The sequence below is a fragment of the Corvus kubaryi genome, unplaced genomic scaffold (genome assembly GCF_017639235.1).
Source record: "Corvus kubaryi isolate FWS band 111438036 unplaced genomic scaffold, C.kubaryi_AGA036_p1.0 split3-73, whole genome shotgun sequence".
NCBI lineage: Eukaryota > Metazoa > Chordata > Aves > Passeriformes > Corvidae > Corvus > Corvus kubaryi.
In genome coordinates this window covers 9,583,874-9,610,131 of record NW_024582091.1, presented here as the reverse complement: position 1 = coordinate 9,610,131, position 26,258 = coordinate 9,583,874, and the positions used below count along the sequence as shown (strand labels likewise).

Genomic DNA, 26,258 nt, shown 5'->3' with positions numbered 1-26,258 from the left:
AACTCTTCTGGGATACTTTTCTTTTGGGGTGCAAATACTGTAATATACTGCTTCGCAGTTTTTGGTTTCCTAATGGACTTCTGAAATCTTCACAGTATAAGAGAATATGAAGTATTAAAAGATTTTCCTAAATAATTGTATTCTAAAGCATGTTTGACTTGCAATACAGAGAGCTGAAGGTGTAAACTTGAAATTCTCTACGTGAATTTGTCTTTTGTCTTCATACCACTGGCAAATCAGTCCAATTGATTTTGACCAGCTCTTTTAATGTCTTCAAAACTTGACAGTATTTGTAAAGACATGTGTTAAACCTTTCACTTTCTTATGATCACCTGTGCATCAAAGTGACATGACAGTATGACTGTTTTGGCTTAGTGGCTACTTAAATATCTGTTGCAATCTCCAATTAGTCCTTCCTCTAAAAAGGGAGTGTGAAGTGATACTATATTGCTACAGCTTTTTGTTTTGTGAATTGAGGTCATCAGCAACAACCATGTCTTTCATCCATAATGTACTTACATTAATAGTAGAATCTGATATTGAATCCAGTGATCAAAATAGCTTTAAATTAGTTTCATTTTATGTATGTTTTTCTGAACAACCTGTTATTGGGTGGCTTAGCTTGCTTTTATTCACTATACTTTAAGCTAGTGTGCTAGTATTGTATATCATCTGCATACAGTTGATTACTTTTAGTCTTTTGTTATTGCTGAATTGAAGATGGATCTGAAATCCTTAGTCTGAAAGCGTTAACTTTATCAAGTCGTGTGGTGATGCGAGGTTTTTATTGTATTTTCATATGTTTTCTGTACCCCAGTGGTTCATCCCTACCTTCCCCACTCCTATTCCCAGTTGGTTTGCCCCAGACCCAAGCCGCTCCCCCGGTGCTCCGTACATGGTTGTTCTCCTCCCCTTGTTCTGGCTCTTTCCCTATCAATCACCCAGACCCCTCCTGTTGTTCCCGAAGGTTCGGTGTCCATCACCTGAGCCCTCCCTAATTACCCTTATTGGCCCCCGTCAGTCCCCCAAGATCCTGCCCCCTCGGATACCTCTCCTCTTGGAAATCCCCTAAACTTCGACGCCCCATTGGTGCATGTGACCCCTCTCTCTCCACCCCCCAAGACCATTGGGCCAGATGTGAGTCCATCCCTCCAGCGTCCCTCCCTCCTAATCCGCTTATTGGTCCCTGGTTGGTGTACTCCCCTTGTTCACCCCCCCTTTATAAGGCATGGGCGCGCTGCAGGCGGGGCTTGTCCTCTGTGGATCCCTCCAATAAAGTTGGGGTACCTCCTGTGGCAGGCCTCCTCGCTACTTTTTATCTCTGCCTTCGTCCGGGGCTGCTGAGTGCTGCAGTGTCTGGAGCCGGCGCTCCGCAGGGTAGAGCTGAGGCTTCAGAGGAGCAGCTTTAAAGCTCCGTGCCTGCGGCTGCTCCCCACTCCTGTCACACACCGCTGGAGCCAGCCCGGGCAGTGGGCAGCAGCGGTCAGTGTGACAAAGTCCTTTGGAGCTCACAAAACAGTAATAGTATGTATGCTGCCTAGTGAATTTTAGTAACTTTTCAATACTTGAAGTTAAGAGCTAGAATGAGAGGAAATGAATGTTTTACTCTTTCCTTTGAATTACTGTGCAGTAAATGAAGTGCCCATGTAACTTAATTTAATTAAATTTTTCCTCCTAGGTCTGTACTCGATCATTCTGTTCTGCGTTTTTCTGTGGATTCCCTTTGTCTATTTCTATTACGAAGAGAAGGAAGAGGATGATGGCAACACATGCTCAGTAAGTTTACTCTAGCAAATGCACCAAGCATTGAAAAGGCAGATGAATATAGCCCAAAAAATGAAAGCAAAAATGATTTTTTTAACTTAGAAATGGTATTAACATTGTAGTATTTGTCTATTACTATAGTCCTATAAAAATCCTGGAGCAGCTCTTAGTAAGACATAGTCTGATATTCCCTAGTCTGAGTGTTGTGGTCTTGCATGAAGTGAAACTTTAGTGAGATACGTAATTAATGTCCATATTTTCATGAATTCTTTAACCTTTCTAGAATTCTTTTGAGCAAGATTTCATACACAGGAAGTTAAAACTTCTTATCTGAGACTTAGAATAGAGAACGTATATAGTGACAGCTTTTAAAGTAGAGAATAGGAAGATGGTTCTGATTCTGAAACAGGTACTCAAATTTAGTGTCTTTCTACTGTAGTGTTTGCATTTTTCCTTAAAGTAGGCAGTAGTAATTCACCTGCAGCTAACACATTTACTTTTGTAATGCACTGACTTGAGACCTTTCAGGGAATATAGTAAATGTGTGCCAGTAAGGTACTACTTTTCAAATGAAAATACTTTTCTAAAGAATCTTCTAATCAATTAATCAGTATTGTTTTCCTTCTCTTTAGTTGTAACCTTAACATAAGAAGACTTTTAATAATAGCCATAATATAAAGTATTAGTAATAAGTATTTTCTTTGAGTGTATTTGCACTGAATATATCCAGGCTTCCAGCCGCAGCTGCTCAAATGTATAGCTTATGATATATATGATATATAGCATAATTCCATGTCATTGTTCATAGTTCTCAAGCTATGAGACTCTTCAAGAATGTATACTTATGACTTAAATATAAAGCTACCCATGCTTTTTATGGAGTTTTTTTGTAGAATACCTATTATGCTAAGTATACTTAGTGTGCACAAATCCCTTTATATTCATTTTATGTTGATGTATTAACTTTCTCTTTAATATACAGCAGGTTAAAACTGCACTCAAATACACCCTGGGATTCATCACAATTTGTGCAGTTCTTCTCTTAATTGGGTAAGTATTTGTATTGAGCACTATTCTATGCAAGATTTATTTATCAGAGTTCTGTTCTGTGCTTCTAAGAGGTAAATTATGATGCACTCAATCTGTACAATCAACATTATCTTAATCACTGATAGGGCTTAAGTATCATGAGAATTAGGTACCTGAAAAATAAGAGTTTAACTGGAAGATAAAATGGTTTTCTTAATTGTGGAGGTACTTGTGCTTCCAAGTTGACTGAATGTGCAGTGTGAATTAATATCAAGGACATGGTGGCTGTGACACAACTACATTAATGCTTCAGTGTACAACTGGGAGTAGAAACTTGTCCTTATCCCTGCTCATCAAATAGTGCTTTACCTTTCTCAAATGCTTTTTCTGAAATGGACATTGCAAAACAGCTTTTTAGGAAAATGATTAGATGTTATGTGCTTATACTTTCCTAAATGGAAATGCTGTCTGAAGGATGTAAGTGTAGTGTGGGGTTATACTTACATTATAATTGTGCCTTCTATGATAAAGGTTTGGCTGGCATTTGTTTAAAAGGCAAATGTTACTGAAGTGAATAACCTGTTTGCAGCAAGTACTGTTGTTCTGAAACTGCAGGTGGTAGCAGAAAATTGATTTCAGATCACCATTAAGCATGACATGCACACCAATACTGAGTGTTTCTAGTGTCTGCTGTGTCATAAGCTTTTTAGCATTTTGACTGCAGCAGTAAAGTTGGTAAAAATTGCAAAATGTGTGCTAAAATGGTCTATATCAAAGTACTGGAGTGTGAAGTAGAAACTAGAGTGAAATTAATGCTACCAGTTGTATACCATCTTACTGGAATATTGTTTTAGTTTTGATAAAAGTTAAAGGTACCTTTTTATCAAGTCTCTTGTCCTTTTAAGTGAAAGTAAGGTATTTGCTCTTAAGAGATTGAAGGGGTTTGTTACCTTAATCATGGTCTAGAAATACTACTAAAATTTCTGGCAAAAGCTGTTTCTGACAGGTAGCTCACATCATAGGTATAGATAGATGAATTGTATAATATATCCAGTTTAGAAATTTTGGTAGTATCACCTAACTGAATCCTCAGTAGCTGTAAGCATGTTCCTTCCTCTCTCCCAGTAGTATAGAATTTGGTTCTTGGCTCCCTAATTGTCCTCTGTGCTGTTAGTATTATTCTTTAAAAAGTCTTCACAGCTTGTAAATTGCAGTGGCATAGGCCACCCCCTTTGGTACTTGGCCATATGACAGTGAGATTGATTTGCAAACCAGAGAGCTTGGTACTTGGCCACTTGCCCTTGGACTAAGTCACTGAACAATGCTTCCCCAGAGGGTACAGACTTGAAACCCATGGATAAACAACAGGAGTTTGTTTTCTAATTGGAACAGTTTTATTGCTAGTATCCACATGAGGTTACTTGCACGCTTTTATGGTCGTAATAATTAAATAGTAGTATCATCCTAATGCCCCCAGAATAAAGCATCCTTGCTACCTAAGATGCTGCTACAAAAAAAAAGGTAATTCTTGTATTTCCCCTTTAAGTGAGACTGCAAGACTCCCTTCAAGGGGAAAAGGCTCAGTTTTAGAGGCAACTGAGGTGACTGTGCTGAAGGAAAATGTGAACTCTATTTCCAGTAGAGTTATATATATATTAAGTAACATGTGTCTCAGTGTTTATGTATATGCTTCTTCTGAAGAAGTTACCTGTGTTAAGAGTTAGTCTGCTGTTTCCATAGCAAGGGCAGGGAGTGGCTGCAGAAGTCCAGTGTGACAGAAAGAGATAAAAATATTGGAGCTGAAGCTTCTATATGTGTGGTTTGACTGAATGTGGTAGTGAAGACTAGTCTTGGAGTAGCAGGGGATTCTCTCACTGGTGTTTGGGATCAGAGCAATGTTAAAATAGACTGGAATTTTATGTACTGGGCTTGACTCTAAGTGGCTAGGCTTAATGGACTAGAATCTTCCTGCACACAGGTTACAAGAGTGAGAGGGGTTGGAATACTTCCTGTTAAGTGCCTGACAAAGTCTTTCTTCCTGTACTTACATGCCTAGCGTTTCATAGTCAGACAGCCTCTGTTCTGATGGGTTTAGCAAGTAGTCTGTATGATTAAAACAGGTCAATAAATCGCTTTAAAGGCCTACACAAGAAGGTTTTGCCAGTTCTGTGGCCAGCGGTCCTCAAATAAATTATAAAAGCTATATTAAGCTCAAAGTTTGAGTGTCTTATTCTTACCAAGATGTTGACCTTGCTCCACTAGAGATCTTTGTGACTGTTTTGGGAAACAAATCTGTTTTGTACTGCCTGATCTTGGAGGTTTTTTCTGACTTCATAACACAGCTCAGTGAGCAGGATGTTATTGTCCAAATTGTTATGAGGAGTAGTGTTTGTACCTCTTGCTTTACTTGTCTGTTATGAAACAGTTGTCTGGCAGAAGTGTGCATATCTGTAACACTTAAATCCTCTGCACACAAATAACCTGATGCAGAGTATCATTAAAAGCAAAGTATAGGGCAAATTTATACTGGGATACTCAGAACTAGTTTTTACTTGTCATACTTTTCCCTTCCCATAAATTATCTACTTTCCTTATACTTTCTCTAAATGTCATGTGCTTGTCAAGGGGCTTGAGATACTGCAGTGTACATTAAGGTACCCTTAAGCAGTCTAGTATGAAACAAAATGTTTGTTTTTGAGGCTAATGAATTTTGGTTCCAAAATGAATGCCTCCCTGACTGTCAGTGTTTAGAATTAAACTGGTTACCTTAAATTTTCTAGAACCATTAGCTCTTAAAAAGCTATGAATATGTCTAATTATCCTATAAATAGTTATGCAAATTATATCACAGCAGAACTCACTTAAGGAAATGAGTCTAAATCTGGTGTGTTGGAAAATAATTTCCTAAGGATGACAGTTAACAACACTTTGATTTAAGGATCAAACTTCACCCATCATACACTTGTGTATTAGCCCTGCCAAGAGTGAATGGTTTTAAGCTGCTTGTCTTGCATTTACTTGCCTTGTTCTGCAGCCTAGATATTGATCTAGATTTTAATCATAACTTACCCAGGTTGTGTTTTGAACAGCACAGCAATTTGTTTCTATTCTTAAAATTGCCACAGTTAATAATTTGATTTGTGTCCAGAACTCCAAGTATCAGACATCACAGCTGAGCTGTTTTGTTTGCTTGGATTACCTAAATTTATAATTCATGTGTTCCTTTCTGGGGCCTTTGGTGCATGGAACTTGAGGAGGAACTGAATTAGATGTCCATCTTCTTCAGTCAAGGTTTATCTGAGTGCTAATTGAGGAGTATAATGTATACAGTGGTCCTGCTTTGATTAGTGTCATTTGACATACTGGTTGTAGGTAGTCTCAGCAGAAAAAAAAAAAACAACCCTATTGTTCTTGGGGGAAAAAAAGCAAGCAATTATAAATATCCTAAAATGTTCTTCCATCTCATTTGTTCCCTGTGTGTGGTCCACAAATAGCAAATCCACAGCGGTGCTAAAATAAAAAGGACTTGAGCTCACTTATGTTCTCAGAGTCTCCTATTTCAACCATTTTTAGCAAATAAACCTGCAGTTATTTCTTTCTATCATTTGTAAGTAGAAGTGTTGCCTAACTTGGTTTTAGTACCTGTGTCTTCATTTTGCCTGGATGCTCTTTTACAGAAAGAGTTGCTACTAGAGGCAGATAAAAGAATAAATCTAAAGTCAACAAGCATGTGTCAACTTAAGCAAATGCTAGCCCTTAATCTGCCTCTTATACAGTCAAGAAGATTTTTTTAGAATTAAAATCTTGACTTCTAAAATGTCAGGGTTTTTTTTTGGCAGAGTATCAGTTTGGTTTTGATGTGATGATTGCATGTGCACACAGCTGGTTTAGCCCTAACCTTTGAAACAAAAGCATGTATTTTGTACTTAAAGTTTGAGACTGCTCCTGAAATATATGTATTTCTTTGGGACTTGAAGCAGAGACCTAATAATGTAGTCTTTGTTGTACAAGTCCAAATGATACTTGTAAACATACTTTATGGACTTCGGTTTGAGTTCTTGCCTTCTTTGCCTAAAGTGTTTCCCTTCAAATCTGTCTTCCTTGTGACTCGTAGACATTCTATTTCATGTGTCAAAGCTGTGGTTTCAGTGGGTTTTTGCTATGGAGGTACTGTTTTTCCAGCTGTTACAAAGCCAGCTGTTTTGTCTGTAGAGGTGCTGAAGAGTTACTCTTACTAGTTGACTTCAAATGGTGAGCCTGGCAACAGGACGCGTTCAGCTATAGGGGCCTGCTTTACCTGACATTGTTCTCTGACCAGTCTTTGCCAGTCTGCTTGTTGGAAGAACAAAAATACTTAATGAAATTCTCTGCAGCTCAGTTCTCTGGGTCAACTGCAGAACTAAGAATGAAATGGAGCAGATGTGTTACTTTAGTTGTAATAATGGAAGATAAACACATCCCTTTATATTTTAATGCTTGTTTTAGAAATTATTATTTTATTTTGGCTTTCAGAAGTGTGTATTTATAAGAGAACTTGTCTCGATGTTTAGAGTTTATTTGCTCCTCTGCATAAGAATCAAATTGGGATAATAAATCATATTAATACATCTTTTAATGATACTTGAGTGTAGGGCCCTTACCTCTTTCAGGGTAAATAGAGTATCACTTGTTCATTGACCTCAGACCTGACTCTACACACACTTACATGTACTCTGCTGATCTAAATGCAGCATTTGAGGAGAATGGGAATAAAGTTAAACACCGCTTTTTCTTCAGGAATTAGTGGATATCTATTTTCTTAATTTGGAAGTAGAATTCTTTTTATATTTGACTAATTAGGGTAAGAAAGTTCTTTTTTTTTTGTGTTGTAGTGCTTTTGTTCCTTTGGATATTCCTAACAAGAAGAACTCCACAGAGTGGGAGAAAGTGAAGCTCCTCTTTGAAGAATTTGGAAGTAGTCGTAAGTTTGAGATTTGTTCTGAGCTTTGCATGAGTTGCTACTCTGCTAACTTCTGTCACTTGTTCATTGACTGAACAAGATAATTAACTTGCTTGGTGATGGTTTTCTAACTCATCTCTGCTTTCCTACAGTAAATCTTTGCAATACAAGTGTTCCTCCTGTTCAGAGGAAAAAAAAATTAGAACTCTCTTGAAAGACACTGCCAGGATCTCCTCTATGTTCTTCAAATACAGTCCCTATTTGACAGCAAGGACTCCAGTGCTGTATCCTCTGATATTTATGGTGGGGAGAGGAGGCTCCTTTCTTCCACAGTCTTCACTTAACTCCGCTTTTAAATGCTACTTGGGCACTGAAGTTTGCTGGCTTTTAGGGTGTGGTGAGTGTGTATCATGTGTGACAGTCTTCAGTCATTTACCTAATGAAATGCAGTACTGCTGCTCACTGTAAGAATGAGACGAGTGGTTCTGTCTATTTAGACAGGAAAGTCCTGTGGGTGTTACAACTTCTTCCCTTTGCTCTCGCAGTACTGACCTCTTCTAAAATTGTTGTTCATATTTGTTATACTTTACACTAGGACTGTGAAGAACTGTTATGAAGACCAAGCTCCATGAAATAGTATTTAACACTTAGCTGATGTAGTTCATGTGCTTAGCCAAGGTATGTTTTCAGGGTAAAGGTGTGAAGGAAGTGTTTTATAGGTGAGCTAAGACAGATTTGATGTCACTTTTCAAATGTAGTCAACGAAGGGTAACTAAAAATTGCCTAGCAAACATTCATCCCAATGCATAAGTAGTCCATTATTTAGTGCTTCATTCTTGATATGCATCAGAGTATTGGCTTCTCTGTGAATGTTTTAGGATATAATCATGCAAGCCTTCATCAAGTCATATTCTGTATTATTCCAGGAATTTTGTACTGACTAAAAGTTCTCTGCAGTGACATACACCAAACACTGACAGAGATCACTAATCCCTTCAGGGCCCCATCAACTTTACATGTATAGTTCACTTAAGTATTCTCTAACCTGATCCTCTTACACCAAGGATACATATTCCTTCCAGCTTTTCTCCCTGAGCTTCCTGGCCTGGGTTTCCTGAAGTCTGGTCTTGCTAGTAAAAACTGAGGCAGAGAAGGCATTCAGTACCTCAGACTTGTCATGGAAAAGTCCTGTCTCACTAGGTCCCCTGCCCCACTCAGCAACAGGCCCCTATTTTGCCTCTTATTCCTCTTGCCACTTAAATACTCAAAGCCCTTGTTTGCTTTGACATCCTCACAGAGTCTTTAATTATAATATGCTCTGTGCTGTAATTTGTGCTTGTAAGCATAGGAGATGGAGAAGACAAATCTATAGCTTATTGAATGTTTTGGCTGTCTGCTTGTAGGTGTTTCTCTTGCTTTGCAGGGATTATAACAACATAGGAAAAAATGCTTCTTAAACTGTTTATACAGGTTGTAATAGCAGTTGAGCTGAGATGTAAGCTGATTTTTCCAGGTAACCTTGATATGACTGTGTAGTGGGTTCAGTTCGTAACAGTGCGGAAACACCAATTTAGTGTAGTGGTTTGGCCCAAAATACTCATTACTGTTTACCTTCTGTGAGATAAGAATTAGGAGAAAAGCAAAGCAGGCACAAAACTTTGAAAGAATATGAAGAAGTTTATTAACAGACTCAAAAGAAGGAGGAAAAAAACCAAAATCATACCACACCTTCAGAACACTTCTTCTCCCCCCGCCTTTCTCCCTTCTCCCAGTGACAATGTAAAAAGACAACCCTTGAGATGTTCAGTCTGTTTACCACTGCCATAATAACCTTATTCAGCTCATTTAGGAAGAGGAGTCTCTCTTGCTCATGCTGTGGAGACATCTCCACAAGAAATTCTCTCATGGCTTCAAGTATCACGAGACAGCTGCCCGGGTTGGTTCTCTGCTCGCATGTGAGTCCCTCCCCCAACTTGCAGCTTTTCCCACAACTGCTTTCAAGGGTCCACTCTTGAGCTACTGGGGTACAATTTTAAGGTTGAGCCATTCAGAAACCAAGGTTCTTTTCACCCATCTCTGGGAGTATCTTCATCTCTAAGAAGAGAGGCCCTCCGCCCTTTCCCTGGGAGCAAAGGGGTCCTCATCATCTTCATCTCTAAGACTATCTCTGGGACGATCTGTAGGAACAGAGGTCTTGTCCTTCTGTTTGGAGCAAGAGTCCTCATCCCTTCCATCTCTCCCTGTTCAAACTTCTTATCAAATTACAGCTGCTTCAGCATTTGCTTGTTTCAGCACAGGTACTTTTGCTCACAAGTGCAGTTTGAATGCTCCACCCCCTATGCCTTCATGAAATTACAGTGGGTACCCTGATGTATCATAGTCCATCACCACCATAGCTTTACAACAGATTTTCAGCTTTAAGCATCTCCTCTTTCCCCTCCCTCTGGATTTCAGCTCTTCTTTCTTTACTTAATGTCTGCAGCATTTGCAGCACTAAAAGGGTTAATCTCACCTAGGCCTTGCAGCTGGAATGAAGCTTATCACTGTTGGTCACATGATCCTTTGCCAACAGTGGTGCAGCTTCAGCTGAATATTGGCTGCACTGGAGAGGGGGAGCCGGGCCCCTCCGTCTGCACAGAGCAGGGCTGCGGGGGGGTGTGCAGGTGGAACAGGGCCCATCCGCTCCAGGATGGCTGTGGCCCGGCCTGGGCCTGGCCTGAGCAGGTCCTGGCAGGGCCCTCTGGGTCCCTGCACGGGCCCAGCCCGGTTACCTGTCCCCTGGCTGGAAGCAAGAGAGCGAGGTTGGCCTGGGGTTTGCCTATTCTTAAGTGTGGATCACAGAGGCGGTTGCAATTTTGTGTGGCTTAAAAAATTGTCAATATTCAAACTAGCCAGTTGATAGGTTCTGTCAGGTCATCAAGGAAGCTGTAAGCACCCCTTTGCAAGAACATCACTTCTGCGACTATGCTTGCTAACCTGTGACAGACTGTAACAAAGTATTTGGCTCTGTCTTTGATATGAAATACAGTATAGCCAATGTTTATTTGAACTAAGAAAGTAAAATGATTAAGATTCTGGGCTGGCATGTGAAAGTCTGATTTTTGTTTTCTATCAGCATTCCCTTCTGACTTGTAATTTCATAGGATAATTCAGATTAAAGGGACCTCAGGCCATCTAGTCAAATCTGCACCAAGAAGGAAGCTGTAAGGTCAGACTAGATTGCTCAGGGCTTTATGAGTATTGCCGGTTTGGTCAAACTTGGAAATATATCCTCTGAGAAGGCAGGTTACAACCACCCCTTCCCCCCCCACAGGTTTGGGAAAAAATGAGTTTTTCTTGAAGGAAAGTGAAAGAGATACAAACTATTTATTTAACAAACACACTGGAAGAGGATAATAATGCTAAATAATAATAAAACCTCTTGCTCTGCTGAGAGAAACCTGGGAAAATTTCAGTCCTTTCGTAGTCTCTCTCTCCCCCTCCTTGGAGCTGGGACAAGGTGGTGTGCCCACCTCCAGGGTCAAGGCCTCGGTGGAAAGTCCTCCCAATGTATTCTGGTGTTGAAACTGTCCAGCGGAGAAAAATGGAAAAAAAATGAAGTCTCAGGAAAACAAAAGTTCAACTCCGTCTCTCTCCAGAGAAAAAGAAAGCCAAAAGCTGTCTGGAAAGCGAGCAAGCAGGGTGCTTCCTTCTGCTCCTGCCACTGCTGAACGCAGAGAACTGTCTTTATCTCTGTGCCCTTGAAACATGAAAACAAACTGCAAAGGTGCTTTGAAAAAGTACACTTTTCTCTCCCCCCCTCTCAGGCTCAGTTTAAAGGCATAGAAAGGCACAAAATTAATTTCTGGGCATAGAACAGCAATATGGGATTCAATATCATAAAGTCACCCCAAGACAATCAGCTAGCTCTTGAAAACCCCCTAAGTTTGGAGACTCAACTCATTGTGAAAAAAATCATTCCTCTTACCTGTTGTGGGTATACCTGCTGTCACCCATTGTCTCACACTTGACAACTATGCACCACTGAAGAACCTGGGCTCCACCTCTTTGCTAAGCAGACAGGCTGTGTTGGGTGTCTCCAAGCTTGTCTGCGTTCCAGGCTGAACAAGCCTGGCTCCCTCAGCTTCTCTGCACAGCATGTGCTCCAACTTCCAACCAACTCAGTTCTCCCCTTGCTCAGATTTATCAGTCTTAGCTGTAGCAGGGGCCTCAAAACTGGCTGCAGTATTCCCTATATGGTCCCTTCCTTTAATAGATGGGCATGCTGCTGGCTTGTCTTCAGATTGCTGTCTCCCAAGACCCCCACACAGGGGGGCCCCTGTGTTTTTGTAGAGCTACTCTACAGACAACAATTCTCTGCAAAAGGTTCTTTGTTGTTCCAGATGCTGGAGAAATAAGGACAAAATGCTTGCCTCTTGTCTTTACTTGTACCTGTTGTCCTGTTTCTATATTAATTTCCCCTTTCCTTTGTCTGTCTGCAGTGGCCCAAGAAATACAAAGATCTTGAGACACAGGACAAACATCCAATCATCACTTGGTAGTTGGTAGTGGGATTATGAAAGGAATGCAAACTCATCCACTGAGACAAAGCCTGATAATATACTTCTGGTATACAATTATCAATTTTTCAGCCAGTTAGTTTCTTAATGTTCCATTGAGCATAGTTCAGACTTTTAAAATGGTTGTTAAATGTTGGTTTCAAATACTTGTACAGGAGGATCATCAAATACAGTGTGTAAGTACATTGTGTGATATGTTATGAATAGGGGTCATGCATTTGGGCTTTTTTTTCTCCTAAACTTCAGAAATAAGTCAAATTTTCACAGCTGCTGAAGGGAAACTAGTTCTAGGTTTATTTTTGTGGGGTTTTTTTTGATACGTTTTAGACATAGCTGTGGTATTTGAAAGGCAAGAACATACTGCTTTTACCTCTGGGAAAGTTGTTTGATACTATCTAGCAAAAAGAGTAAAGGAGAGATTTGAGCTGTGAAGTTGGATTTGGCTGTGCTATTCAATTAGTTTTTGGTGGTTTTGGAAGGAGGCCTGTTAGTTTGGTCAGAAGAGGGGTGCAGCTCCTCATAGAGGATAGTTATGATTTCTCAGTTTGGGACTGTTTGGTGCTGTGTTCAGGAAATAAGAATGGAATGAACACAGGCTAGTAATTCTGTGTGAGCAGGAATAAAAGTTACTGTACTCTAAATTCTTGAATTAGCTAGAGGGGAGGATAGGGGGGAGAACACTAAACTCTAGTTTGGTTATGGCTTGAGCACAAATGTGAAATTGATTGCTTAAGTTAATTTCTGTAGTGGTTACTTTAAGTTTCCATGATACTATGTAACCAAAACCACTTGCGAGGTCTTGCATGGTGAGGTTAGGGATAGACCTGAAGAATTATGCAGGTGTTAGGGTGTTAAATGCCTGTTTTATTTGGTCACTCTTGTCTTCTGCTATCTCTTTTAATTACTAGAGTTATAAGACTACAGTAACTCTACAGTCACCTGAACTCTTTCCAGTTTGTTGGTCTGTATATACATTGAGTGAAGCTGAGGCTTTTTTTGGTTGTTTGAAGGTTCCATGCTTGTCTGATTCTGGATAATGCTTTTATTAGGAGAAATCAGGTGATAGCAAACAAAACTAAGATGAACCATGCCGAATGCACATGAAAGTTGTGCAAGTTACACGGCACCCTGGGGAGACCAGAAATAAACCTTCAAGAGGCATTAGGCAGCTCTGGGAGCAAGTTCATTACTGGCTATTCAGCCATTTGGGTGAATGCAACTTCTGTGAGCTTGTAACAAAGACAAGAGTCTGTCCAGGACTGTGCAATTTGGGATAAAGATCTGCTGTGGTCAAAAAGCTCTTCTAGGTAAATTTTTTTGTCTGAGTTATGAATGGTAACTGTGTCTTAATCTTTTTCTTCTTTCTCATGAACTTAAATCTCTCATGAAAACTAATTTAGGAAGAAGTGTTCTTACACATCTACTTTAAGTATTTTCAACAGGTTCTTTTTTTTTTTTTTTTTTTTTTTTGCAGATGGCTTGACTGCACTTTCATTTTCCATTAGTTCCTTAACTGTGATTGGAATGTTGGCAGCTATCACTTACACAGTAAGTTGTTACACAAGGTTTTCAGATTTTTATCTTCATGATACTTGCGGTTATCACTGGCTGTACCTGTGTGGAAAACTTGTCATCCTAAAAAGATTCAGCAATGTCTTTAGCTCTGGATTTTCATGGTTTGAGACACTCGTTCTAAGTTTTAACTTTTTGCTTTAAGGACCACTGTTTTAGTACTGAACACAGATCAGACTTAATTTAAAAGTGTTTATGCAAGGGAATGTCACATTGCTTATGACTTTTAACACAGTCACTGACTTCTCTTGCTCTTAAGCCTTTATTTCTCCACCATGATGTAGAGAATTAAATGTTGCCTTTTTTTTTTAATTCATTGAAATGTGGTGTAACCTAGAGTTGGTATGGAGCTAAACTACTGCAGTTCTTTCTGTGACTTAGAGGGATTTGGAAGGGTTCATTCTGTAACCAGTTGTAAACTGTGTGATTGAGGCTATGTTAGTTCAACTGCTTGACTTTGCCTTTATGTACAAAGGACAGGGACTGTTTTAACTTACTAGCTTTGGCCAACATTTAATGTTTATGTGGCCGTTTGCTTTTCTACTCTGTTCTTTCTTCCTTCAGTGAATAATCAGTGTGTTTGGAATGCTACATGTTTTAATTTGTCATCAAGGTGAAATTTTGCAACAAAGAAGCAGCTTTAAAGCTTAAGATAAAGCTTTATCTGTTATCAATCAGTTAAAGTTTCTCAGAAATTACTTTTTTCCTGATAGGTTTTAATCTTAAGGTTCATGTCCTTGCTAATATAATGTTTTCTTCCATTGCAGCCTGGCTCTAACATAAGGTTGTTCCCATGTAGCTTTGCTTGTGAATTCTAAGTGCCTTTGTAGCAACAGCTCCTGCAGTAAATTATTTTGAAACATTGTTACCCAAGGAGCTGTTCAGTTTCCGGCAAACTATAAATGTATAAAACTCAAACAAGGATTTAAGAAAGAGGGAACGGGGTAAGGTACTTACTATGTTAAGGTTCTTAAATTAGTAACAAGTATAGCTAATGATTTTCTGTCTCTCCGGCTGGTGTCAGTTACAGCAGAATTATGGAAGGCAGTTCAGGACAGGTTCTCAGATATGTCAGAATCCCCAACAGCTTGGTGGCCATCAGGGTCTGTGCAGTAGGTAGGAGAGCAATTGAGTGGATCAACTAGTGGGTGTCTTAGGTGAGCTGAATTGCTCTCAGCTCCATTGACTAAGTGCTTTAACCTGACCCAGATGATAAATTTTATTACTTTAAGCCTTTTCTTAAAGTGACATGGGTCATTAAATTATTCCGGCTATCTTGCTGACATCTGGACCATGTGATGGCCAAAAAAGATGTAGACCCCCATATAGTCTGTAATAACATGTCATATTTTGTTTCCTTTAATTATAGAAGAAAAGATTAATTTCTTGTTCAACTACATTACACTGCTGAAGAGCACAAATAGTGTTCATATAGTGTTATTCTAGCCTCCATGAGACTAACATCAAGAACAAACTCATTAGCTGGGAGAATCTCATTAGTGTTTTGTTCAAGCAACCAAGCATGGTTTTTATAACTGTTAGAAAACATCTAAAATGTGAGATTGTGGAAAATAAAGCAACTTTATTCCTGACTGAAATGTAAACAATTTACAACAAAAACCTTAGCAGATATGGTGCTTCATGATATGGTTTAGTGGGCATGGTGGTATTTGGTCAGAAGTTGGGCTTGATAATTTTGGAGGTCTTTTCCAACCTTAATGATTATGTGATTCTTGGAATTTTTTCAATTTATTGCTAATATTTCCTACTTCCAATGTTATTGCCTACTTATTTTTGAGCCCAGATTGGTTGTAGGCACCATTCAGCTGAGTATCACAATATGCTTCTGTCCTCAACACTAGCTGAACCTGGAAATCCACGGTCAGTAACTTCAGTGTTATGTGTTGTTTGTTTTCTCAGATGAAGACAATACCTTATCTTCAATATTGTTGCTTTAGTGTCAACATATTTACAACTTACACAAATACTGAGTGAAAAATGAGGTGAAACATCAAGCATGAGAACTAGCTGTTATCTGAATGCCTTAATTACCAAGATTTTTGGGCTAATTTGTTGCTTTGTAAACTTCAACTGAGATGTCTATGCAAATGCCTGGAGTGTGACATTGATTTCCTTTATTTTTAACTGCTGTATTTCATCCTTCTGGAACTATCTGTTCTGTTTTACAGTGGGTGTTAAGGGAGAGTGGGAGAAATCAAGGAGCTTATTTTACAGAAGTTTTGGTTGAGCTCACATGGGAGTGGGTTGTTATCTACCTCTGATGTGAATTTTTTATCATTGTTTGCAGGCAGGTGTAGAATCTTTTCCTGAAACAGTGAGCTGCCTTTGATATATGGGTGGACTGAGGTAGAAATGTGTCACAGACAGTGAAAAATACCTATTAGGTCTGTTTTCAAAGTTGGAGCAGGGTTTTCTTTATGCTGTAGTGCTTTCATAACACTTTTCCCACCATCCGTGGTGGTCAGGCTTCCATATTTAAGCTATCTTCACCTGTAACAGCGTAAGCAATGCCCTTCTCATGGTCTGAAGAATGAACTGAGTGTGCCCTTGACAGTATGTGGATACCATGTACCTGCATTCCAGTTTATATTGGTGGCTGGACTTGTCCCAGTGTTATGACATAATACAAAAATTGCTTCAGTAATGAAAAGTTTCTGGGCTGTTGTGCTTCCCTAAACCTCAGGGGGAGGTTGGCTCAGAGTGTAGTGTGTGTTTACCAGTTTGGATTACTCCACTTCCTCTACTTCAGAGGAGCTGAACATGATTCTGGAAGGAATGACACTTTTCTCTTGTCTTTGTCTTGTGGTTGTTTTTTGTTTTGTTTTTTTTTGCTACATTAGCCTTGTATTAAAAAAAAAAAATCAACTCTAGATGAGACAAAGACCTGAGTGCAGAGACAAGTCTGAGGCATTGTCTGTAATGCTTGCTGCTTACATCTCACAAGTAAGTATTTAGGCTCTTGTGTTTCTTCAGGTAGCCTTCTGCTGCTTATGAAATTGTTTATCCCAGTTTCTAAAGGTGGGAGATCTTTGTGCTTAGTCAACAAACCACTCTTTGATCATTGGTGTTAGTTGTTTTTTTTAAGCACAGAAAGAGAATACTGTTATGTAAGAGTGAACAGAAGAACAAAGACACCTATTTCAAAGTTTTCCACAAACGCTTAGTAGATGATGGAAAACAGAATAGATGGAGACACTGTGTGGTCTCTGAGTTCCTGTGTTTCTGGACAGAAGTGATCTCACATGTCGTTTATACCAGTGAAGAGTTGAGGATCTGTAGTACAGACATAACTGAAATTTTTTTGATGTTCCTCTGACTTCTGCATATCCTCAGCCTGTTTCAGTGCCAGAGTTGCTATTGTATTGTTAAATGGAAGCTAAGAACAGGTGTATCTGGTCTTCTATATATTCATTCACAGTCAAGAAAAAAAATCTAAGTGAATATCTAATAAAGGTTGTATTGTAATAAGTGATATGTTAGCAACTCCTTTCCTACCTAATTAAAAATGACTTTACATTGAATGCTTACTATAACAGAGAATACTAAAAATAAATAGGAATGCTGTGCCTGAAGTGACTTCAGCTGACTGATTTCATCTTCAAATGTTATTTATGGAAGAAACCATGAAAGAGATGAATCAAGTGATTTTATTAAAGTCCCTGGCAGTGCAATTTTTCCATTCTACAATTAGTTGAACTTATGTTAACAGTACTGCTTTGTGTGGCCTTCGGCATGAAGAATTAGATTATGGCTGCTCTAAAATTGAATTTCTGTGTTGTGGTAATATACAATACTGTGAAAAGTTGGGGGGGGAAAAAGGCTTTGGCAATGTCAGCAGGTAGCCTTGAATTTGAGTAGAAATGGAGAGCAAAAGCTCACTTCAGCATGTGTGTGCTCCTAGGCTTTCTTTGTGAAAGCGTGTCCTCCTCCTTCCTCAGGAGGAGGGATACAGCAGGGTGCTGTTATTTGGATTGTAGATGGCTGCAGTTTAAATTATGGAACTAACAAATTTACCCCAAGGACTGATCTAGTTAAAACCTACTTTTTAAGGATCAGTCCAGTGTTCGGAGCCTCTCAAGGCACTGATTGGTTTAATACATTACTCTGAAGTCCATGGTGAGCTGTTAATGCAATGAAGAACAGAATTCTTATCAGAGCACTGTATTGTAGCATTTGATATGTTGGAATTTGGGGGGTAAGGGTTGACAGTTGAGGGACAGCACAAATTGAAGCATCATGCTGGACCAGAGTTGTGGATAGCTGCACAGTTGTGTTACCAACTGTGATGGATATGTAGGTAATGCTACAGTTCAATGGGGTTGTCATTATATTGGATTGCTGGCTTCCATTTTCTATGGCTTCAAACATCAAAATCACAGTAAATTTGATCTAGTGATACATACAGAGAAGAGCTGCTTTTGCCATTTGAGGGAAAATGCAGAGTTTTGCTTTTGAGTTGTGAGCTTTTCCCCAGCATCTGAATGGGGTAGGATGAAATAGACTGTTAAAACTGAAGTTGCCAAAGAAATAAAACTTCTTCGGCATGAGAAGTTCCCGATCTCCTCAATTTCTATTAAGTCCTAGTTAAAAGCTTTGAGAGGTATTAGTAATAAGTGCTGATCCTGAAAGCATCTCATCCCTTGAGGTAAATCACTGGGGAGGGTACTAGCATGGAAATTACCAGCTTAAAAAGTTTCTTTTCCAAGAAAAGGTCAGGGAGAAAACTCAGAACTACTTTCATTGATAGCTTAATATAGAAGGTTGTGTATGTTTTTGATACCTACTAAAAAGCTATAGTTATTATAAGAATTAGATTTTAATTCAAGTTCCATGCTTGCTAGAAAATACCTTCAGGAGTCAAGAGCTAACATTTGAATAAAGGAGCAAATTAAATGTTTTGCGGTATTTCTTAACACCATGTCATTCAAATGAGAAGATGAGATGCAAAGAAGATGATTAAGGAGTATTTAGAGGATTTTAACTCCACGATTTAAATGGAACATAAATTGGTTTGTTCTGTTTAGTTTCCCATGTGATGATATTTGGGACAGTCCTGCAGAATGTGGCAGCAGTGTCTTCTCTGGGCAATAAAGATGTCGGGCTGTGAGCTGTGTGGTTCTTGAGTCAGAACGTTTTTCTAGTAGTGTTGGAATTCTATAGGAAAAACAGCTTCTCTAACACTTGATTGCAGAGCAAGATGACAGGTGTCTAGCATGAGGCTAAACATTTTTGGCAGTAGTGTGTAAGGATAATTTAAAGCAGACATCTTTGTTATATTTGACAAGTGTCTCACCTTAGTGAAATGTCCATAGCAGTAAATTCTCAAATTGCTTCCTTACATTTGCCCTGTAAACTTTTGGTTTTCTATCTTTGGGTTTTTTTTTATTATGGCCATTCCAATGAGCAGTTGTTCTTCCTAAGGCACTTATTTTATTAAGATGTGGGCACAGAACTGAATTGTCTACATTTCCCAAAAGCTTGGAGTGTAGCAAGCACATAGGTTAGGACCAAAGCAACCAAAAATCAATAGATGTGTGGTCAAGCAGAACTTTTTTTTCAACAGCATGACTTCTTAATTGTATATAGCAGTTTAAGTTGGACAAAAAGCAAAGTTGCTTGCTTCTGTGAATGGATGTAAAAATACAAAAGCTGCGGTTACATTTCTTTTGACTAACTTTGAGCTGATCCTTTTTAGCATGGTTTTCTAGAATATACTAAAATTTCATGTTACATTTCCTTGCTGAATACACTGAAGAATAATCTTTTCTTGAGTTTAATTGACACTTTGGAAGATGAGGAAGGGACAAGAAAGATGAAACTAGGGAAGATGCGTATTCTAAATTTTTAACTTCTTAAGGGGAAATAATAAAATAGTGTAGGTGAATAATGTAGATGAAATCTACAAATGTTCCCATGATGCATTAATATTACTGATAAGAGCATAAATATAGATGTCATTTTCTCAAGTACATGCAATATTTAAATGAGCAACATTATTTAGACCTATGTCTTGGTATGTCTCAAGTCTCAACATAATTGGTAGTTGCTTTTCTGTTTTCAAGCTTTGTCACAAAGTCTACTTTTTTTTGGCATTATGTAAGGTATAGTACTGAAGTACAATGCTTGATACTTAAAATTGTTTTGTAAGAAATGTGAACAACTGATCTTCGGGGGGCTCTGCAAATCCATGACCTTGATGATTTATACTGACAGCTTTCTATGTCTATAAATATGGAATAGTAACAAGAACGTGACAAGTGAGGCCTGTTGTGCTGTCCTGGTTTTGACTGGGGGAGAGTTTGAAACAGTTTCACAGATGATGTAGTTTGCATCTATTCTTTCATTAATGGGTTTTGCATTGAAATGGTTCTACATGGCCTTAGGTATTAGAACAATAGTTGTTGTCAGCTCCAGATTGCTATTAGAATTCAAGGCAGAATAACAAGTTACTTATATAATGATAGGCAGATTAATTTTTGAGTGATCTTGTGCATCTCATTTAGCATGTCCTTTTTCCAAACATTTAATAAGCATTATTTGCTTTCTTATGGAACTATAAAAAGCTTTTTTTTTCTCTGTCCTGAAAGAGGCAATGTTAGAAAGCTTAGCTTGTCTACTCACAAATAGGATGACCTTTTCGCACCTAATTTTTGTCCAGATTATGATTTACTTTTCTGCAGTTGACATTATTAACAACCAAAGAGCTTAAAACCTTTTAGAATCTGTCTTACCTTAAAAGCACTCATTCACTAGTGATAATCATTTAAGCAGACATCAAACAGCTATTGAGAAATTGAGATGTTAGTAGCATTCATCGTCATTACTATTTAATCACTTCGGTGCCAATTCTGAAATAGAAATGTAACTATTTCATTATGTTCACTTCTCTATGAAGTAATAAATAACCAAAATAACAAACTAATCTGGTGACTGGTTTAACAGCCTGATTCCTACTACACTGTTGGAGAACTGTAGATACTAAACTGGTGGATAAATTATAGTTTTGTACTTTAAGAGTTGGAAAGTAGATTAATCTTTTAGTTGTTAATGCTTTTCTAAGCCTAATGGAACAGTACAGAAGGTGGCAGCTAGGCAAAACAATTATGGTCAGTATTGTAACTGAAGTAGAGTTAACTCTTTCACAGATGTTTTGTCCAGCAAGCACAAGTTCACAGGGCATAGTAGAACAGCTGTAGTATAGAGGCTGTTTTGTTTGGTTTCTATATCTTAGAAACCTTGACAGCATTTTTTTTGACCACTTGAACATTGACAAATAATGAGTCTGTATGGTAGAGAGAAAACATTATGAGAAATGAAGGTGAATGTATAGCAGGATAGTGTAAGGACGAATAGTAAAGAAATGGAGAAACAAGTGCTTAATGCAAGATTCATGTTGTGTACAGCAGATCGTGCAGGAATTGCCATAGTGAACCTACCTATTCTGTTTGGTCAATCTGTTCCATGCTTTCACATGTTTTTTATAACAATGTTATCCAAAAAGTTACGTGCTCTTGTAGCAACTGAAAATTGGATGCTAAAAACTTCCCATGAAAAACTGAAATTTTATCAGATAACATTTTGAATTATTTTTGAAGCTGTATGGTGTGAGATTTTTAGAGGAAGCAAGTACCCCACTGTCCATGAGTGAGTTTGCAGTCTTCAGATGCATTTAGTAGGCTTTCTCCTTTACCCCTCATAATTTAAGGGAGGATATATAAATTCCTGTCACTATTTGCCATGCTTAATGATGTTCTGGAAATAAGATTCTTGAATTCCAATTGTTACTTTTGAATGGTAGTCGGAGATGGAGACATGACTTTAATGTAAGAAAGCAGATGATGAGTCCTTGTAGAGTCAGATTACTTTGCAGGAGAGCTGTGCAGCCATGCTGCACAGAGAAGGTACAGTTTCAATCAAGGTGTAGTCCCAGTTCCTTTTGCACGGACTCAGTGTCACCTGTGCTGGTGTGACACCTGAAGGTGTGCCTCTCTTGAGGCTATTTAATTGGACTGACTGATGCGGTCAGTCAGAAGCAATGCTGGCAAGAGTGCCTTGTATTCATATGAAACTGTTCAATGTAAGCAACTGAATTGTGTCAATTGCTGTGAAAGGTAAAAGGTATCCTGTGACTTCCCTCATGGTTGGCGTAATTCAAATAAAAAGCTAATTAGGTTACTACTATATAAAAGTATTCTTCTAGACCAAAATAATTCTTTAAATTAAGGTTTTTTTTTTACCTGGGACATTTGTATTGAAGCAAATGAGCTCATGCTTGACTGTGTTTCTTAAATACTGCATATATTAAAATAGATCAGCTGTTTTTAATTTGAATAGATGAATTTATGTCAGTCTGGTTGGTAGAATTGAACATTTTGTCTTTCATGGTCACACTTTGAGGTGAAGTATTGAAACAAGTCATTGTAATAAAATAGGAATTTGAATATTTCTATCTTTAAAGCTGAGAGCATTTCTGATGCCTTTTATACAGTGTTTTTAAAAATTCTTTTTTTAATTTGGCTTTTTAATGTGACTTCACTAGAGGGCACTGCTGTGCAAGAAATGTTTGTCAATATTAATTGCTACACTTCTTGCCCAAGATTACATGTAAACCTTTTAAAAACCTCAGTGGTAACCATTTTAAAGCCACTTGCATTATATATAGACCTCTAATTATAAATGGAATAGGAAGTCATTCTGGTATGCTGCACAAGTACTTTTTTGATAATTTATTGAAATCACAGGTTTATTTCTTAAATACCTTTAACCAGAAAAAGTTTTTAAGCTATGTTCATTTATAGTTCTGGTTGTGCACCAAGCTGATGAGAAAAAATTTGCTTGTTCTGTTTGATCTCTAGCAAGGAGAGATGATCCTGTTTGGGTCACAAAGTTACTCATTTGACCATATTTTTTTAGCTGAACATAGCAGATATAGAAAATGAAACATAATCAACTTCCACTTAAAGTATAGTGCCTGATGGCTTCAAGCTTTTTGCAGTAGGTGTTCAAAATTAGCTTTAACTCATTTAACTCTATTTTAAAGTAATTGACTATATTAATTGTAGTGTGATTTTGTTGTCTTCCTCTTAACTGATCTATGTGCTTATGGCTGATATGGTTGATGTTTAGGTCTTCCCACCTTAATACTTCCTTGTAAGTGAAACTCTTCATAGCTTGTGCAATTTAGAAAACTTACACTAGAAGTTATGGTTTCCAGCAAAAAACCTTCCTGGAGCTTTTCAATAGTCAAGGATTTATCCCTGAAGCAGTTGCTTGATGAAACAACTTCAGTAAAACATGATTTTACAACTTGTTGCAACTTCACTTATGTTCTGCTTTTTGTTTCTGAGTGACTATTATTAGCATAGGAGGCAATTAATACAAAATACTTCCCTTATCTGGCCATGGGTTGAGTTTGGCGAGTCTCAAGTGTTGTAACATGCTGAGTCTGCAAGAGACTAAGAATCAGAACAGCAGCTCTTCCTTCTAAACCTGAACTGTGAATGACATGAGAGCAGCTGAATCTGCTGCAGGATGAGAAGGAAAGGGACCTGGGAGAAGTGGAGATTAAGCAAATTAGACACAATGCTCATGTAAATTCTCATAAGGTATTTAATGCTCTGTCTGGAGCATGGAGTTTATTTGGGCTCAGTGGCATGCTGAGAGAACAGGTAAAGCATGCTTCTCACTGCTCCTCAGTGCTAGCTGATACTGCATGAAGGTACTGAACTATTTGTTGCATTCATGGGAGTTACAGGGTCCTGCTTTAGATGGATTTATTTTCAAATTACTGTCTCAGACTGAACTACCACTTCCATGAGTAACAAATAAGACAGGAGTTTCAAAAGCTTTGTTTAGACTGTTCTAATAGGGTTGGGAAGCTGGGTTTTCTATTGCAATAAGTTGTTCTGTGTTTTTTTTCCCTTATCCTTTAGAGTAGAAGGCCTTATACTTCAAAAAGTATGTAAGTATGAACTTCATCCATCCAGAGATGCCTGTGGGCAGAAACTCAAATGAGAAGACAGCTGCTTATGGATGATGCTTCTGACTTGTATTTAATAGATAGGGAGCTCTTAGGATTTGGCTTTCCAGCCCTTAAGGTAAATGATAGTTGTGATCTCTTGTGTGGAGCACTTGTGGTGATTCAAGAGAGGGGAGTCTTCTCTAAAATAAGTTGGTTTAACTATAAATTTAGATTTTTTTTTTCCTACTGCAAAATGAGGTTTCAATGAAGCTGATCAGGCATCCAAGTAACAGCAAAGAGCAGATAGAGCCTGAGGCCCTAGAGACCTATCCTTGCAACACGTCTTATGAGGTTAACAGTTAGTGTTTAGTACTAAACAGTTAGTGTTTAGTACTAGACTCAGTTCATTTTGAAGAACCTATGTGGCATAACTGCATATATACTCTAATTGACTATTACATTTGGATGTCTGGTTTTACTCTTAGATGCAGTGTCTCTTATTTGACTTAACACTCCTAGACAAAAAAAATGTCTAAAAATAAGTCCTGGAAACTGTTGTTTCAGTGGTATAAATATGTCAAGAATTAATAACTTGTTTTATATAAATTAATGTACATAAATTAACTTGTGTTAACTGGTTTAAAGGCTCTTTTGATACGTTTTTTTATTCATATTCTAAACTTTGAACCCACAATTTGTTTCAGGACTAAGCCCTCTGTTGGCTTTAGTGTACATCTTTGGTTTGTTTTACTTTGCTATCCTCAATATATTGTTTGCTTGTTAAGTTGCAGATGCCTAGAATAATAGTCCTTGAATAATGTAACACTTGTACTAATCCAGGGGATTAAAACTTTTTCCAGGACAGTCTTGAACTTCTTTATCAGCCTGAAGGTAAATGCAGCCCTGAAAATGAGCTAATACAGCTTCTGTTCAGACCTGTGACGCATCACATGAGATGACTCATCTTTCTGTCCTTCATTCTGTATATTGTTATCTTGAAGGACCAATGTGTCCTTTTCCCACATGGATGGTGGGAGGCTTACTTCATCTTACTGTTAGCATCTTCTGTGTTCAGGGAAGGAACTTAGCCTTTATCACTGGAGCAAGCTTGATGTTCAAGTATATAGTTCACATTTTCAAAAACAGCAAAACAATATATCACTTTAAGGAGTTGTATTTTTCTTTCTAGAAACTTAGACTAAGTTTTAAAGTCCTGAATTTTATTTCTTAACTATTTCACAGAGTGAATACTTGATATGTTAATTGATATGTTAGCTGTTTGAAGAACAGGTGGAAACCTCAGATGTTGAAATCTAATTACTTCTAAACTTAGGTTTGTAAAATTGTTTAGGCACATTGTCATAGCAATCTCTTACATGTGTTTCTACATACTGGCACTGGCTGGAAATGTTCTGGGTTACAGAGAGGGACATGAGATAAATTGCAAACTGCGTTCTAGTTCATGATGTTGGATGGTGTTCATATGTCCCCTAAATTCTGGAGTTATGCTACTAGCTGACCTGAGTGAGCTCTTTGGGGTCAGTATAGGCCCAATATTATTTAGTCCTCATAAATATGTGGGTGATGGGGTTGAATAATTATATGGTTTGAGAAATATGGCAAACTGGAAGAAGTAGATAGAACAAAAAGCTGCCATACAGACATTGACTAATGGGAAGATTGGGCCAACAAGAATGACGTCAGGTTTAGCAGATGTTAAGGTAGTTTCTTACAATGGATTAATTCCAAGCAACAGTTCATGGTTTGGTCTGATCAGCTGGGAGATTGTTCTGCTGAAAAAGACCTGGAAGTCCTAGTGGGCAGCAAGCTGAGCATGCTTCAGCAGTGTGCCTCGCAGCAGAAACGCAAACAGTGTCCAGGGCTTGCCTCAGCAGGAGCATAGACATTTTCATTGTACTTGGCACTTCCAAAGCCACACCTGGGAATTCTGTGTCTGGTTTTGGTCCCCTAGTTTGAGACTGGAAAACTGTAGAGGCTCCAGTGAAGGCTTGTGGACATGATTACAAAGTTGCAGAGAGTAACCCATAAATAAAAGCTGAAGGAATTTTTTGCTTGGCCTAGAGAAGAGAATTGTGGGAGAGTGCTTTTTACAGAATCACAGAATGGGCTAGGTTGGAAAAGACCTTTGAGATCAAGTCCAACCTATGACCTAACACCACCTTGTCAACTAGACCATGGCACTAAGTGCCACATCCAGTCTTTCCTTAAACACCTCCAGGGACAGTCATTCTACCACCTCCCGGGGCAGCCTATTCCAACGCCCAGTCACCCTTTTTGTGAAGAACTTCCTCCTTATGTCCAATCTAAACCTCCCGCGGCTCAGCTTATGACTGTGGCCTCTTGTCCAGTTGCTGGTTGCCTGGGAGAAGAGACCAGTCCCCACCTGGATACA

At 38.4% G+C, this 26,258-nt stretch overlaps 1 protein-coding gene across 1 annotated transcript in view; it reads left to right on the top strand.

Moving 5' to 3' along the window:
- LMBRD1 (LMBR1 domain containing 1) overlaps positions 1-26,258 on the top strand; it is a 73,267-nt gene that overhangs the window by 14,330 nt on the left and 32,679 nt on the right. Inside the window, exons 4-7 of the mRNA XM_042016799.1 lie at positions 1,679-1,776; positions 2,747-2,814; positions 7,665-7,753; positions 13,766-13,839. Of these exons, the coding sequence (XP_041872733.1) occupies positions 1,679-1,776; positions 2,747-2,814; positions 7,665-7,753; positions 13,766-13,839 (329 nt within the window). The remainder of the gene's footprint in view (positions 1-1,678; positions 1,777-2,746; positions 2,815-7,664; positions 7,754-13,765; positions 13,840-26,258) is intronic.